The 16,788-nt window shown below is 38.7% G+C and overlaps 1 protein-coding gene across 4 annotated transcripts in view; it reads left to right on the forward strand.

Annotated features, from left to right (window-relative positions):
* The window catches only part of FBXO11 (F-box protein 11), a 74,880-nt gene that overhangs the window by 36,656 nt on the left and 21,436 nt on the right, over positions 1-16,788 (forward strand). For 3 of the 4 annotated variants that reach the window (XM_068940058.1, XM_068940061.1, XM_068940062.1), the window contains exons 2-9: positions 552-679; positions 788-869; positions 6,851-6,995; positions 8,411-8,540; positions 9,755-9,838; positions 9,919-10,051; positions 15,429-15,535; positions 15,636-15,747. In XM_068940058.1, the coding sequence (XP_068796159.1) occupies positions 552-679; positions 788-869; positions 6,851-6,995; positions 8,411-8,540; positions 9,755-9,838; positions 9,919-10,051; positions 15,429-15,535; positions 15,636-15,747 (921 nt within the window). The remainder of the gene's footprint in view (positions 1-551; positions 680-787; positions 870-6,850; positions 6,996-8,410; positions 8,541-9,754; positions 9,839-9,918; positions 10,052-15,428; positions 15,536-15,635; positions 15,748-16,788) is intronic. The other variant, XM_068940059.1, reaches the window with a different exon arrangement.

The raw sequence follows: 16,788 nt of genomic DNA on the forward strand, positions 1-16,788 counted from the left end.
AGGATTTGTATGCTGGCCTGGGCTATCCTTCAGATGTTTTAAGGAAATCCTGTTTTGAGTTTTGTGCTGAAACCCTTCAGTATGTACAATGTTCTTGATAACATCTGATTAATTATTAAAAACTTCAGTGTTCCTCATTATAAAGATGATGCTAGGGAGAGGTAAAAAAAAAAAAATTTGAGGTAATGTTAAAAATGGAGTTAGTGCAGTGAACAACATATTTTTCAAAGAAACTGAAAGCAGAAGTTTTTAAAAAGAAAAATTAAAATACACATGTGCATATTTCTAATGTGACTATCTGGTATAACTGCTGTGTAAAAATGGTGACTATAATACATACTTTTTACGTGTCATTTTATGTATGCATGCTGTGCATGTTCTCATTTTCATGAAAAATCATCTAACTGTTTTTTTTTCCTGATTATATACATATATTTAATAGCTAGATTATGGTAGTAAATATTTCTGTAGTATTTTCTGGCGTAAAACAAAACTGCAGTTTGTAAACTTTCTTTTTTTTATTTTTTTTTTTCTTTTGTTACTGTTAACAGATGATGATGTACCTGCAGATATGGTTGCAGAAGAATCGGGTCCTGGTGCACAAAATAGTCCATACCAACTTCGCAGAAAAACTCTTCTACCTAAAAGAACGGCTTGCCCTACAAAGAGCAGTATGGAGGTAATTTTAATTGTAAAGTAGATCTTCCTGCCTCAGGAATTGGCAGCTAATTGGTGCTTTTCTTAAGTTACCTGATGACTGAACTAATTCTTACTTGTTTGGTTAAAGGGTGCCTCCACTTCAGCTACTGAAAACTTTGGACATCGAGCTAAACGTGCTAGAGTATCTGGAAAATCCCAAGATTTATCAGGTAACTTACATATATGTGTGTGTGTGTGTATATATATACACATATATAATATATATTTTTTTCTTTTTAGAACATGAGAAAATGGGACAAGAACATGTCACTTTGAATTTTTTCCCCAAATTTATTTTTCCCATCTGTTTGCCAACCAAGAATTTAAAATGAGAAAACAAGTATTAATTTGTCCTGAACTTCAAATTTGGAAGCTTGATGTTAGTCTGGCTTTTAGAAGTTGGTGCTTTAGTCTGCCTGCTACTGGCTCTGCTGTAGGCATACCTTTTCTATGAAAGTGCTGACCATTTGTATCCAAGCTAATGGCAGAAGCTCTAATGCTGCAAGAGTATCATGCTCTTACTGGGCTTTTTTTTTACCATTTCTCAAATTGGTGTTGCTGTAGTGTTCCAGTATATTGTTTAGAGTTAGTTTTGGTATGGCGTTACGGCGCTTCATTGTAGAGCATGTGAACGTATGCATGTGTGTGTAGATACACGCATCCAAACTTTTCTTCCTTCTCATACCTTCCCAGTCTTTCTCTGTTTTGTCTTTTTTTGTCTTCTGACACGCTCCTCAGTTCCATGAGGCCTGCTCTCGCTTTTTTCTGGGAAATCAGCACCAGCACTTGCCATTTTCCGTGGCCTTTTGCCCCTTCTCTGCTTCCCCCCTTTTGGAGGGGGGGTATGTTTTCTGTCTATAAGAAACACATTAATCTGGAAAAAAAAAAAAATTAATATCTTACAGATTTGGTTTATTTCTGGTGACTTGGTTTCTGTTGCTTTTCCTTACACCGTGTCTGTCTTATCCTTCTGAATTAAAGCTGAGGAGCTGGCACAAGCCCTTGGCCACTTGTATTTCCTTTGTTGAAGTCTGTTCGTCTTGGCTTCTCAACTTTTCCTTAGCGTGGATTTTACCCTTCAAGCCCTCTGTCTCTTCTCCCTCTGTCTTATTCCCCCTGCTGGTGTGGGTGGGTGGGTGGGTGTGGTTTTTTTTTGGTTGCTTTTTTTAATCCAGTAACTGTTTAAAAAACACTTAACCCCAGATTTCTGTCCTTGAAATGGCCAGGACCGATTGAGTATCAGCTCATGTCATTCTGCTTCCCAGGTTCATATCCTGACTTAATTGATACCTAGAGCTTTGTGCATAGTCTTCCGTTAGCTTTTTTATAGACTCAGTTTCTCTTGGCAGTTCTTGTTTTGACACAAGGTCATTCACTTTTGATGTGTTCTTCGTTAGGCTGTTACCCGCCTTTTTGCTTTATGCAAGGTATGTATTTTTAATCTCAAATCCTCTGGTGCAGGTTAAGTTAATACTATGAATGGCACAAACTTCCAAATTAGTTCTGATGCTTTTGCTATATGTGCCTTTTGTCACGTTACTGAGCTTATTTGGGAAGGTATGAAGATTACGGAGGCTATTTTGGTGCGGAAAATTATCATTAGAGAAAACAAACAATGATATATAATTTTTTTCTTTTTTTTTAATAATGATACTCAGGTTTGTATTCAAACCAGTTACAGTCTGACCTTTCAAACTACCGGAAGCGAATGTCCTTGTGAGCCTGTTCGAGTTTGTGTTCTGTCTCTTTCCCCCTCCTCCGCCCTTTTTTTTTTTTTTTAAGCCCATGTAGGTTTTTAGTATTTTTTAGATATTGTTCCAATTTTGTCGATTTACGTATTGCTGGGAATTTATGTATTCCAAGCATAGCTAACGATAGCTGTTGTGCCTGGCAGTAGGCATGCGATTTTCTGGAATGTGCCGAGTGGCGCTGGCATGTCGTCGTTTGGAACATACAGCTGTTTATTTTAGAACTGGAGATGAAATGGAGGCTTGGGGCTAGTTGCATTACAGTATGTCTCGGTGGAGAACTGCTCCTTGGTGTATGGACCCTGAGCAGAGGAGAACTTGAGGAAGGCAAAAGGAGAAATGCCCATCAGTGTCTACAGCTGGAGCGGAGGCAGTACGTGGTGGGGGGGGGGGAAGGACAGAAAACTGTTCGTTATTCCAATGCTTATTTCAGAATTAGTGCTGCTGCGAAAGAGTTGCTATTTCAAAACTTTTAACATGTTCCTCTTGACAGTATCTCAGGCTATCTCGAATAGTCAAAAATACTGACGTGTTCTTCTTTTATCTGCAACCCTATCCTCTGGTAGTCTGTGTAAAGGACTGTGTCGCTCTCAATCCTGAGACAAGCATTAATGAATGAATATACAAGAATCTTAATGAGAAATCAACACACTAAATACGTGCTGCCTTCTTTCCCCCCCTCCTATTTAAATACAACAACCTTTAAAGTCGAATACTGAAAATTGGAGAAAACAAAAGTTTAGATAAGCGACATAGCTCAATCATGCCTTTCTTACGCTTTAAGTTACTGGTGAACCTACAGATTTGTAAACGTTTTTATAAGGATGTCTTACAAATGCCAGCTTTTAGAGCTTACAGATACAAATATTTGTATCATACACTGATATTCATAGTGAATATAAGTCTTTCTGTAAACTAGAAGTACTATATTTTAACTAGTTCCTTAAATTAACTGAACTGTAATTACACATCTCTTACTATGATCTTTTACCCCCTTCAGTACCACTTTTCTCATTGTGTCAGTTGAATCCACTGTTTCAAGCACTTAACATATTCTCCCTTTTTGTTTACTGTGTAGATTTTTTTTTTTTTTCCTCTCGTGCTTTAACGTTCCTAAATTTACCTATTCAATTTATACTGGGCAGTTCTTACTTAATTTTAACTGTCTTTGGAAGACTTGAGTTCAGAGACAGCTAATTTCTTTAACTCTTTCTCTTTGCTGAACTGTAGAGTTGCAGTATCTACTGAGACTGTTCCATGCGTTATTTATGTTGTTATGCTTATGTTGTTATGTTGTATTGCATTTGTGAAGTTTGTGTTGATTAGTATGCAACCTCTTAGCTTATAGTTCACATAACTTACTACATTTTCTTATTTCTGGTTTTAGTCTTTTTTTTTTTTCCTAAGCTCACTGTTTGCCAAGTTTTCTGTCATATCTCTACTTTTTAAGAAGAAAATATTCTTACCAAATGCCACCTTACTGAGCAAAAGCTATTTATCTCCGTCTTCTCCTCTAAAACAGACAAAAAAGGTATCCATCCAAGACATTAATATTAGAACATGGGATTCACAGAATGGCATTTTTCGTCTTTGTGCAAAGACTCTTAACTCGTTTTCAGGCAGTTCTCCCTGCACTTCTTGGTGGTACACCAGTTTCTGTCTGCTGAGTGATCAAAACTGAAACTGAATTAGCTTCATGTATACGCTGGGGAAACAGAGCAACTTAACTAGCTGTGTTTCTAATCTTTGGTAGTCTAGTATGTTGAGCACCGTATTCAAATCATAGGTGTTAAGAACTGGAATATTTATGTTATGGCAAAGGTAAAGATTGGTAATGGAATATTGCACTTCTTGCTAACTTTTGTGTGTGTGTTTTTAACATATAGTTGGAAAACTTGTGCGTGCGTATATATAGATACGTGTGTGTATGTATTTATCAAATGAGTATGTGTTTCTTAACCTTCATTTTCTTAATAAGAATAAAACTGTGTTAGGAGTAGTGATGCGCAAATGATTTTTTTTCTTTCATCACCAAAGAAACCTCTAAAATCATGATGGCCCTATTGTTGTGAATTGGGAAGAGCAATATTCCAAACTGGATGCGTTCTGTGCTTTGACAGATTACTAAACAAAGTATGAATTCGTGAAAGAAAACCACGGAGTTCTTTCTCTTGGACCCAGGGGATATTTAAGTACTTACCTTAAAAAGCGGACTACTTCTTCTAGGCTGTACTGGAGAATTTCAGCTAGCAGTCGCTAGCTCAGTGACTTGAGTAGAGAAATCTTAAATCAAACCCCTTTTCTTAATTGCACAGAAAGGTGACCTAATTTAAATCTTTCACTCCTAAGGATTTTGGGTAACGGTGGGTTAAGACAGCAAGTACTTGTAAAATCGTCTCCTTCTCCGTTTTGCAAGTAGTGCCTAAGCTCCCAAGTAAATACAGACTGAGAAACTGTAGCTTTGTTTATTTTAAAAAGTTTTTTTGATGCTTCCAAAATTGTTTCCCGCCTCTTGCAGTGCGATAGCACATCTGGATTTCAACTTTCATTGGGAGACATGGCCTAGGGAGGAAAATGGAATATGAACTGTTGCACAGTAGGAGCCCCAAGGCTAGTGAACTTCCCTCTTCAGTAGAAAACTAGTCAAGGTCCTGACATACATAAATTGAAAGGAAGACAAAACTGTCCAGGTGGTTTAGGGAAGTAATAGATTGTCGTGGGAAGAAGGTGGTGGGGATTTACTGCCCTGCCTTCACGACATCGTGTTTCAGCTTGTAAGCCGGTAAGAAGACCTTCTCCTGCACCTAAACTGGAAAGCTACTGGAAAAAGAGGAATTCGGAAGCAATGCCCAATTATTCTGTGATGGGTTTCAAGGGTAATTAGGACTTTAGAAAGAAGGATCCTTTCCTATATCAAGCAGGCAGGAATAATTCAATCTCCCTTGGAAAAACACCTTAAAAACTAGCATGCGTGCAGGTAACTTTTTGGTGTTTGCTAACTCTGCTGACTTCATGGATTGTCAGTATGTATCTCCCAGACTTTGGGCTCCCCAAATGCCTCTCCAGGACAAAACCCTTCAAGGCTGTTGCTTGCTTTACTCTAGTTTCTGTTTACTACTGGCTTCAGCCTGGCTCATGGGTGTTTGACCAAAAATTTCTCAATTTGGCGCAAATAGTACTGCTGCTGAAAGGATCTGCCTTGCCTTGCTCCTGGACGCCCATTCCTGCCTCCTTCCTTGTACCCGTGGTAGCTCTTCTGTGTCTTGGCTTGAAAGACTTGGAGCTTGGCTCGTTTTGGGGAATCTCATGTGGAAATTACTCTTCCTGCTGTCATTCCCTCAAATTTAGTGGACTGACTTTCTGAGGATCCCTTTAGTCTTCCTCCTCTAATAGTCAAAATGATGATCTTATCGATACCTAGGTTCAAATGCGCTAGGAAAAAATAATAATGCAAGGGGTGTTACATGGATTTTTATGGAAGTAGTAGAGCTTTTAAATCCTCCAAACTTCAGGAGCTGTTCTGTATCTTTTTACCTAAGAAAAGATCCTAAGGACAACGACTCAAACAAATGACCTTTGCAAACAGAAAAACATCCTACTCTGAGGATACCTGCCACAGAACTCTAGTAAGAACGCGGACTACAAATGGTATTTGCAATATAAACTCTCATATTTAGAGTGCACATGTGCACAAGAGCAGAAGTATAACCAATACACTCACTTTTGTCCACAGGGATACAGGAAAGTCGCTTCTCAAGCCTCTCTGGCATTTTTAAGAAGTGCAACGCTTGACTACTGTTTCTTTTGACTTCTGTTTTTTTTATTGTCAAACCGAATTCAGGGAAAGAATGTAAGTGGGAGTAACTGGAAGGAGGAAACGCTGGCATTATGGCTGGCTGCAGGGCTCCCACGTCCTAAACATCCTTTTTCTTTACGTCTTTATGGGGAGTAGGGGAGAAGGAAGTAGCTGTTTTCAGAGAGTGACTGTTTCTGAGTAAATTGTTTTTTATGTTTGAAAAATACTTGAAAAGCTTTTGACTTTGAAATTGGATTGTTTTTGTATAGGTAACGTGGGCTAATTGAGACGCAATAAACCTAATCACAGGGAAGAGCCAGTATATCTGGAACGTCCAAGGTAGCTTGTTACGTTAGCAATTGTGTACGGATTGATTCCTCCAACAGAAAAGGTGGAATATAGAGGTTCAAAAGAGGACTTCCGTCCTTAACGCCAAAGTCAAGCATTTACTTTTTTAAATATATATATATATTTTTTTTAATGCTAGGTTTGAGATGATTGGAATTTTAAGTGGTAATCTATGACGTGGCAAGTTGGTGATCTGTTTTAACCAGGATTTGGGGTGGTTAAATTTGTCAATAATCTTACATAGATTACTATTTAATAGCAGCACCTGCAGAACAATATCTTCAGGAAAAATTGCCAGACGAAGTGGTTCTGAAGATCTTTTCCTACCTGCTGGAGCAAGATCTCTGTAGAGCAGCTTGTGTGTGTAAACGCTTCAGTGAGCTGGCTAATGATCCAATTTTGTGGTAAGTGAAAAGCTATTCCTCGTTATCTTCAGAAATATTAGAAGTGTTGCACAAGATGCCAAGTACAGTAGGGAAAAATTGAAATGTTGGGGAGGAATTGCAATTAGTTGAATTAAAACCAATTGTTTTTTAACATGGCGTTATTGGTTACTTATGAATATCTGATTATAGACATTAACAGTAAGACTTTTGACTGTGTAGTATATGCTATTTAAATAACGGCTATCTTCAATTTAGTGGCCGTTCCTTTCCTCCTTCCCATCTTTATCCTTTTTCAAGTTTCTGTGAGAAGTGTACGCCTTTAAACAGGATGGTAAACACATTTTGTGGAATGTGATGTGCAAGGGTGGCTTTTTTTTTTTTTTTTTAAACCCATACTTACAGTTTTGTATTGCAATTTTTTTTTTTTAACGGTGGTTGTATACCTTAGGTTTCCCCTTATGAATCCAACTCCCTCCCCCACCCTGGGTTATTGACAGCTAGGATGAATGTGATCTAAATAATTTGTATTTTATAAGCAGAAATTTCATTTGAGTCTTCATGATGCTTTTTGAAAAAATAAAGGTTAAGACCAAAAAACAGAATGAAATTTGAGCACAATATCACCAAACACTGCTCTTTCTGCCCTAAGAGACAATCTTGGGGATGTCTTGTCAGATGAATTACTACTTCTGATGTTTAACGTCATCCTGGACTTGATATCAGCAGGACCGACTCTCGGAATTATCTATATCTTAACACTAATCGAAAGAATCCAATTGCTCTGTACCTGTGGTATCCCCCTTGCGCTCCCCCCCCCCTTTTAAAGCCACTGTAACGTATCCAGTGATGCACGTTGCACACTTTTTGAAGTACAGTGCATCATTTGTTCTTCTATGAATGCTTTTTTTCATCCTCCTTTTTGGCAAGATGAGGGAAACTTTGTCTTATTTTGTCTATTCTAGTGATGGTAGCTTTTTCCTAAGTGTTATAAAAGACTGCTTAAGCTTATTCATATACAGTTGGATTCTGACTCCACAAACCACATAATTGCTTAATTTCCACCCCCAGCTGGAAGTTGCATGTTAAGGACATAGTTACTTGGACTCTTAAACATATGTCAATCTATATCACCATAGAGGTCAGTCCTAACCAACTTTTAACAGATAAGATGCTCTTAAAAGAAGAATGACTAATTTTGAAGATGATTCATTTTTTTAAAGGAGATTTTTTTTTTTTTTTTAAAGTATCTTAGTGTTTGGTACTGGTCTTGATCAAATTCACTGTCACTGACTTTGACAAATGCTGTTCAGAAATCCCATCTGTGATATTTGAGGTATATTAAAATGGAAGAGTAATCAATACTACTTCTTTCTTTTTTTTTTTCCCCCCTTTCCCGCCGCCCCCCCCCCCCCCCCCCGAATGACACTTTTCAGGAAAAGATTGTATATGGAAGTATTTGAGTACACACGTCCAATGATGCATCCTGAACCTGGTAAATTTTATCAGATTAATCCAGAAGAATATGAACATCCAAATCCCTGGAAAGAAAGCTTTCAACAACTGGTAATAGAGTTTATTTATATTCCAATTTAACGATGGCCTATAAAAGTTAAAACCTAAACCTCCAAAACATAGTCGACATGTGCAGCTCCCAACCAGAAGAATTTTTTTTTCTTTCCGAATTTAAAGTAGATAGGCTCATGGGAGTAAGCAGGATGAGGGGAGATAACCGTATAGTGTTACGTGACGGTGGAATATCTTAAATTATTTCCTGTTTTGAGGTACTCTCTAAGGAGATGCATTGTGCCAGAGTGGAGCGGTACTGTCCTGCTCTTCTGTCTTGGGTTTTCCTCAGGTTTTGCATCACTGAAATCCTGTGGAAGATTGTTGTGGTGTGTGGCTTGCAAATCACTTTCAAATAGATTGTTGTCATCACACATATTATTAAACCAATATGCACACTGGTTATCAAATTCATATGCTTCCTCCTCCAGTAAACTGAGCAGTATGTTGAGGATATCACTCGGGCTTAAGTAGTGATTTACAGCTAACATGATTGGAGCAAAACAGGTTAGGTTTTAGGGCATGTTCATGATTGAACCGCTAATCTAAAGTATCAAAGTTACTGTAAGAGAGGCTGGGCATGATGTTTGAGAACTGTAGGTAAAGGAATTAAGTAAAATAACAAGGCATATATGCTATAATTAATTACATAATGCTGTATATATTAGGTAATGAAGTTCTGCAGCTTGTTGAGTACAAATGCTTTATTTGGCTTCTTAGTTCAGTACTGAAAATCAGGTGCCAAGTTGCAAAGGGGTACGTGTGTGTACGTGTGTGTATATATATATATATATATATATACAATTTTTTTTTTCTTTCCCGTCACCAAATAAAATGTCATCCCTTTTGTGGCAAGCAGCTACAAAGTCAAAAGATGGAAATAAGAACATCTTTTGTGGAGTGGCTAAGACAGATAAAGAGCTTGTTGTCAGCTTCTCAGTTCCTTCAGAGGCTTCTGGCTGTGTAAGTTAGGCTCTTGGTGCACTCGGTCGCTCTTCCGAGAGTGAGGTTTTTTTCTGGTGTTACTGTTCCAAATTGGGTGCCTAATGTGGGAAGTCAGAATATAATCCTTTGTTCTTGGAGCTAGCTGATATCAGCAAACAGCATGTTAAATAAGGGATTAGTAGATCTCTTGTCTGTGTGTTCAGATGTCTGTCTGTGCCTTCAGATCCATTTACTTGCCAGTTCATGATAAAAATTTTTCCCTGTTTCAGTACAAAGGAGCACATGTAAAGCCAGGTTTTGCTGAACACTTCTACAGTAATCCTGCAAGATACAAAGGAAGAGAAAACATGTTGGTATGTTTCTAAAGCAGTTCTTAAGACTACTTATACTTGTGCATCTTTGCATCTGTCTAAATGTGTCTCTTTGCTTCTAGTATTATGATACCATTGAGGATGCTCTTGGTGGAGTTCAAGAAGCTCATTTTGATGGACTTATCTTTGTTCACTCTGGTATATATACTGATGAATGGATATATATAGAGTCTCCAATCACCATGATCGGTGCAGGTATTTAAACTGGAAAAGCATCTTTGTCTCAAAGAGTAATTTGTGTTCTCTACCTCTGTCATTACAAAAATATTCTAGTGTATTACATATCCTGTTTGAATATTCTTATTCTTCGTGAGCCTAGTCAGTAGCTATTTTCTGTGCGAGAGTCGCTAACCAAGAACTGACTGCTTCAGACTGAGGTACTGTTGTCTGCTTGTTAGTTCTTGGAATAACTTAACTTATTTCACTAGGAGAAAGAATTAAATTTATCAGAAAGTATATTCAGTTACCTGCCTGCAGTTGAGATTTTTCAGGTGGTTCTTATGAAGTCTGTGTGTATATATAACCTATCTCTGGGGTAGAATCCAGCAGTCGGAGCAAGCCCAAATTAGTATCTGTCCCATTTTCTTTAACATCGTAATTCTGCCTTGAGGAAGGAAATGAGAGCACCCAGAAGGAAGAATCTGAGACTGGAGGTTCGTTCTCTGTTCATCTCCCAGCTGTTCCTCTAAAGAAGATTCCTTTATGGAGAAGGAAGTAAACCTTGCCTATTCTGAAAGTTTCAGGAAGTTAACTTCAGATAATATACCTGGCTGCAGATTGTGGTGCCTGAGGAGCTGTTTGCTTCTCCTATCCCTGCTGTGAGCATACTGACCCCCAGTAGCATAGGAAAGTGGCAACAATTTAGAGTGTCTTAACAATGTCTGGCAGAGATTATGGTTAAGAGGTCTCAGACCTCTTGCTCCTTTGGGAACCCGGAGGTGAAATGGGAGCTCTCTGCTTTTTTTTTTTTTTTTTTTTTTTGGGGGGGGGGGGGGCGCAGGGGGAAGAGATAAATGCAATACCGTCTTTCCTTTTATATATATGTGTGTGTGTGTGCCCCCAACCCCCTGTTTTCAGATATCTGGTTGCTCTGGATACTGGAAGTATTTCGGCTGTTTTTTTTTCCTCAAGTTAAACCAGTTCTGGCAATTTTTTTTTCCGGATGTCAGTCTTGGCCTTGAAGAGTTTTGACCCATTAAGTAAGGTGGTCCCAGTGTTAGTCTTCTAAAACTTGTCCCTGCAGATTTGTAAGGCGCTGCTGCGTGAGTATTTTAGTTTGTCAGGTTGTGAGTGCACTTCTGAAGCTACTGTCCTGATCGTTCTCCTTTTCTGTGCTTTGGTTTGGGTCTTGGAGCACAAACTGGATTCCTTTTAGATGAAACTAAACTAAGATATGTTCCTGGAATACGCCTAGCGCACTCTAATAGCCAGTGTGCGTTCAGTCAACAGGACCAGACTAGAACTAGTCCCAGGTCACGGTCCCTTTCCCCTGCCGTCCTGTAACGTGTGGCTTGGATGTCTGATCCTCAGCGCTGTTTCATTCTGCAGTGTAGCAGAAGTGATGCTACAGTGCTTGCTAATACAGACCGAGCCTTAGACAAATAACAAAATACTCTTTTGGCTTCTGTTTCGGATGGAAGATGACAATAATAGGTTCTAGTACGAGTAGGGCAAGAGACATTCAAGTGCTTAAAATCCAGAAGAAGCTGTATCAAAACTATTCTAAGATATAAAACGACTCGGTTACTTCATGAAATTTGAAATGACGTTTGTGATATCTGTTTGGACTTCTGTATGCTTTCTGACTTCTTTTAAGTTTTGAAAGACCCTCTGCTTCAGCAGTTCCCTTCCACTGGAGTTGCCTGCGTTACTCAGAAAAGCAGTCATCTTAGAGCTCTTTAAAGCGAGAGATCTGCGTTGTGTATTTCTGTAATAGAATAGTTGTTTTGGGGAACAAAATCTCCAAGAATAATCCGAAAAGACTAGATATGTTTATACTTCAGTTTCTGGCACTGCAATCTTTTCACTTTCTCAAACTTTCTCTGGTAACAGTCAGTAATGCTGTAGAGGGAGTCAATTTTCATTTGTCTGGAAAAAAACATGAATTAAAGTGAACCGCTAAGCCTTGGAGAACTCTTTGCTGTTCAGTCTGGCACGCTTTTCAGAATGGTAGGATTAAGGCAGCACCAAATCCCTTTCCAGTTCTGCTAGAATTTCTGCGATGGTTCCTTCTGCTGACTTCTGAAGAAGCACCCGGCAATTAGAAAGTCAGCTTTATATCCCTCTGGTTTTCAAGAAGTTTTTGCTTCCTCATATAGGAAAAATGTTCTTGCAGAACAGCACCCGGCCCTCTAGGTTTATTCTTGTGTTCATTTTAAAGTTATTTCTTCCCTTAGATCTAGGGAAAAGGGTCAAGTTAAGAAAGAAGCCATTAGAAGTACTACTGCTGTGGCTTATCCACACTGGCAAGTAGGAGGCAAGAGTCAAGATGCTGTAAGGGTACTGATGGGTCTGGTTCAGAGGACTGAAACACCTGTGGGCTGTTAGTAATAACTATTTTTCCAGGATGTTAGGGGCAAAAAGGGGGGCGGGGGGAAGGCAGGTTTACTCTGGGGGCATAGACCTTCCATGGAGTGCTGGTCATGTTACTCAATGCAACAAAGACTTCATGTCTCGTTAGCCGAGTTTCAGGAGTTGTACTGGCATGTGTATCTCTGTGAGACTCTTCACTGAATATGTGTTTTTCTGTGTTTTGGGAGATACAGCTTTCCCTTTTTTTTTTTTTTTTTTTTTCCTTTATTTTTCCACTTGACTTAAGTAATGGGCAAGTAAGTGGAAAAGAGATTACCAAAGGATTTTCCAATAAAGAAAAAAATTAGTAATAAAAAAGAAGTAAGTAATAACATGAGAGTAGTTTTAAGGGTGGTAAAATCTGAAACGATAGAGACTTTGTCAGAATAAGGCCCTTTTCCCTGTAAGGGGAGCTGAAAAAACTTTCATATGCCTAAACGTTCTTTAAACACCAATTCTGCATCTTTGGATTGCAAACTACTTAAAATAAGTTTTGAGCTGTGTTCTTTACCACAGGTATTACGGATGATAAGATCTAATAAGGACTCGTGTACTTTTGCCTAATATGATTGAACAGGGTTACAGTGATTATTTTCTACAGCCTAGGGTTTTTTCTTTTTTTACTGAAGAGTAAAATTGGTTTTAATTCTTTTGAAGAATAAAAAGATTTTTGAGTCAACATCCAGTTAACTTTTAATTCCTTTAGTCAGGCCCTTGTCTTAGGCTTCCTGTTAAAATACTTGTGAATGGTCTCACTTTGGCTCGTAAACTAAGCACACGCTCAATCCCGTAGAAGATGACTCCCTTAGACTTTGGAAGATGGACCTCCTAGGAGCATTAACTGTGTTTTTGTTTAATTACAAAAATAGTGGCCCTTTCCCTTTGAGTTCACTACTAACGGATGTCATGTGTGTTGAAGGCTAGATAAGTACCCGGTGAACGCACAAGTGTCCTGTTCTTCCCTCCACCCACCCACCCACCCAAAGGAATTGGTTTACCTCTTTGAAGTGGTTTGAGCAAAAAGCTGAAGTCAAGATAATTTCTCTGAGTAATTCTTCTGCAAGGATTCAGTAGGTGTTGCAGAGACGTCCTTTGATGCAGTTAGAATGCAGCCAGTGCTTGAGCAAGTCCTGTTCCCTTTTCAGCCTTTTCTGAGGGGAAAGAATCTAAATTTCCCCCAAATGCACTGTTAATTGATGTATTCCGTAATGGGTATTTTGGGACCTCCCAAACTTGGAAGCCCATAAAGTCTCTCTCGTGCTGGGAGGAAAGAGAAGCCTGCAGAGAATATGGTTCAAGTGCATGGCAAACACCTCCAAGCGCGGTTCCGCAAATCTATCTGCTTCGCTTAGATAGTGTTTCAGAGTATCCAGTGTGAAATACAAATCTTCCCTAAATCTTCCCTGCCTCATAGGAGGGAACGCATATTCCGGTATTAGTTTATGGCTCCTTTATTTCCTGCCAGGGACTCCATTTATTTCCTGGTTTTAGTTCAGCTGCAGTGCTGGGAGGCTATTCCTGCTGGGGTGGTGAAGCACACTGATATGTGGACGCTGGTGGCATTAGTGCCATGGAGAAAATTCAGTAAACGAGATGCAAATGGAAATAGGTTTCATACGATGATGCCAGTCCTCATCAAAGGCTCTTTCAGTTATTGTCCAGTACTAAGGGAACAGTGATATGAAGAAGAGCTAGACTACCTTAAAATACTTGCAGCTCCGCGGTAGTGAAAGCGGAGATGTGGCTTTTAGATAGTGAGAACAGGCTGGATAATGATGTAAACGTTGCTTCGTTCTGACTGACACCTTTCTGCCTGAGTGATAAAGAACAGGACATACCGCTTGTCTGTACTAGTGTCAACAGAGGAGAAAAAGATCTGCTGGTGAGAGACCCTGTGCATCAGCTCTTCCCCTAAATTCTGTGTTTTATTGAAATAAACTGGCCACACGCGTGTGTCTCTTGTTGCATAGCTTGAAGTGCTTTAGAACTGTGATCAGATAATTTGGCCTGCTCTAATATATGAAACTAGAATCTTTGTTTCATATGTCGAGGAAGGCTGCTTCCGGCTTGCATATTTAATGTCCAATTTTGAAGCAGACAGGCAGTCCTGTTTGTGAATGAGTATCACTGAATTTGCACCAATGTTAAGATGGTTGTTAACTTGTGCTCCCTCTGCTGGTTCTTGGAATAGTAATGTAAACATTTTCTCCCTGAAGATCAAGGATAAACACTGTCAGCACTAGGAATCAAATTGCAGATTATAGGAACTTCTGAATTAACTATTTTCAAACCTCCACTCCATACTCTCAAAAGTATAGTTCAATTTTAATTATACAATTTAATATTATTTTATTACTATCTAGTAAATAGTAATGAGGATGTTGCTACAAAACTCCGAATTTTTCATTCTGAGAGTGTGGGGAGGTCACTCTTAGGTTGTGAGCAGGTTACCAAGTAGGCATTTAGATTGGTTCAAATAGGTGATGGAATGTAATAGCTTAAATAAAAGGGTTTTGAATACTAAAATAAACTGTACTTAATAACAGAACTACAAGTGCTGCTAGACTGGAAACCAAATTTGTTAAACTGTTTCTTTAATTTGTGTTCTGAAAATGCAGTTTGTTTGTTTGTTTTTGTAGCTAGTGTTATTTTCTTGCATGGATTTTTAGTTTGTAGTTTACTTTAAATGAGGGAATAGTTTTTCCTAGAACTTGGAATAGGAAACTAGAAGTCAGAAAAACAAGGTCTGCACAAGCAACTTGCTCATCGTACTAGATATTAAGCTAGTTCAAGTTTGTATTAGCTGAAGATTAGTTTCTTCATTGTCTCTGAAATTCTGTTTTAAGATTCTTTCATCAGTAAGACTTTTTTTTTTTTTTTTAACATGCTGAGACTGGTCTTCCTTTTCTTTTGCTGTTGCTTTGAAAAGATTTCTCTAAGTCTCTGAGGAGTTTTTACTGGCATAAACTAAGATTAAAATTTTTCATTTGTTCGTTTACAGCACCTGGAAAAGTAGCAGATAAGGTCATTATAGAAAACACTAGAGATTCTACCTTCGTTTTTATGGAGGGTTCTGAAGATGCTTATGTGGGATATATGACAATCAGGGTAAGAATATCAGACCCAAGCAGAGTGTTTAATATTTTTCATTTAATGCCTCTGAAATATAATATTTGTATTTCATTTCAATTGTGTTCCTTTTTTCCAGTTCAATCCTGATGACAAATCTGCTCAGCATCACAACGCACACCACTGCTTAGAGATTACCGTGAACTGCAGTCCAATTATAGATCACTGTATTATTCGAAGTACTTGTACGGGTTAGTGGGTTTTTTTTATTGTTTGAAACTAACACTGCGATTAAAGCAGGCTAGTTTAACCTGGAACACGGAAGGAGCATAGAAGTCGGTTATGATCACTGTTCCCACGTTTATTTTTGGATGCAAGTGTTTAATACAGGTCTATAAGCCTTACTTGCCTTGAAATGGCATTGTTACAGTGATCTCTTTGTGTCGGAGACCAGTGTGATTATGTGTTAGTCTTCTATTTGAATCGATCTGAACTCTCTGGGCAGTTACTTTAAAACGTGATAGGTGACAGGAATGTGATTGCGTAAAGTGTGTATCTGTTTCTTGGTATGCGTATATATAGTTGTAGCTAGCAGGAGAGAGGGTATTTGAGGACTGTAAATGGGACTATGGGACTTTTACATCAGGTTCAGTGCTACGTGCAGTATTGGGATTGATGGCATTAAAACAGTCAAGCTGTAGCTGGTATGCTAAGTTCCCTTTCTGTCAAGAGTGGAAGGAATTTGCCATAGACGAAGGAGGAGTCATTAGCTCTAGTGGCAGAAGAGATGAATGGTATGGAAGATTGAATACTCATTTCACCAGCAGAGATCGTAAGGAATGTATATACCACCTGATTTGGGAAACCAGTAGTCTGGATTCAGGAAAAAGGATCAGAAGTAGTGGAAACTTACAGAGGATGTGTGGCAGTTCACAAGCACTAGAGATGTGACACGTTTAAAGTATTTGAAAACGAAACAGGTGAAATGGAACATCAGAAAGGGGAGGTCAAGGAGAACTAAAATGTGCAGTTGTTGCTTGGAAATCGTAATGCAAACTTCACATATCTAAATTCAGCTAGTGAAATGGAATGGTTTTATACAGCAGGCTGTGCATAATGATTGCTCAGCTCAGCCTAAAGGCAGGGGAATGAGGAAGATCTTCAGCTAGACATAGAAACTACACTTTTCTGCTAGGAGTTATATAGGAGGGAATTGTTCAGGGAATTCTGTAATAAAGAGTTTAAGTATTCCTTGTCTGCCTCTATACAGAGGGAGACGTGCTCTTTCTTGG

This window comes from Struthio camelus, chromosome 3, assembly GCF_040807025.1.
Source record: "Struthio camelus isolate bStrCam1 chromosome 3, bStrCam1.hap1, whole genome shotgun sequence".
In the NCBI taxonomy this organism is placed as follows: Eukaryota; Metazoa; Chordata; class Aves; order Struthioniformes; family Struthionidae; genus Struthio; species Struthio camelus.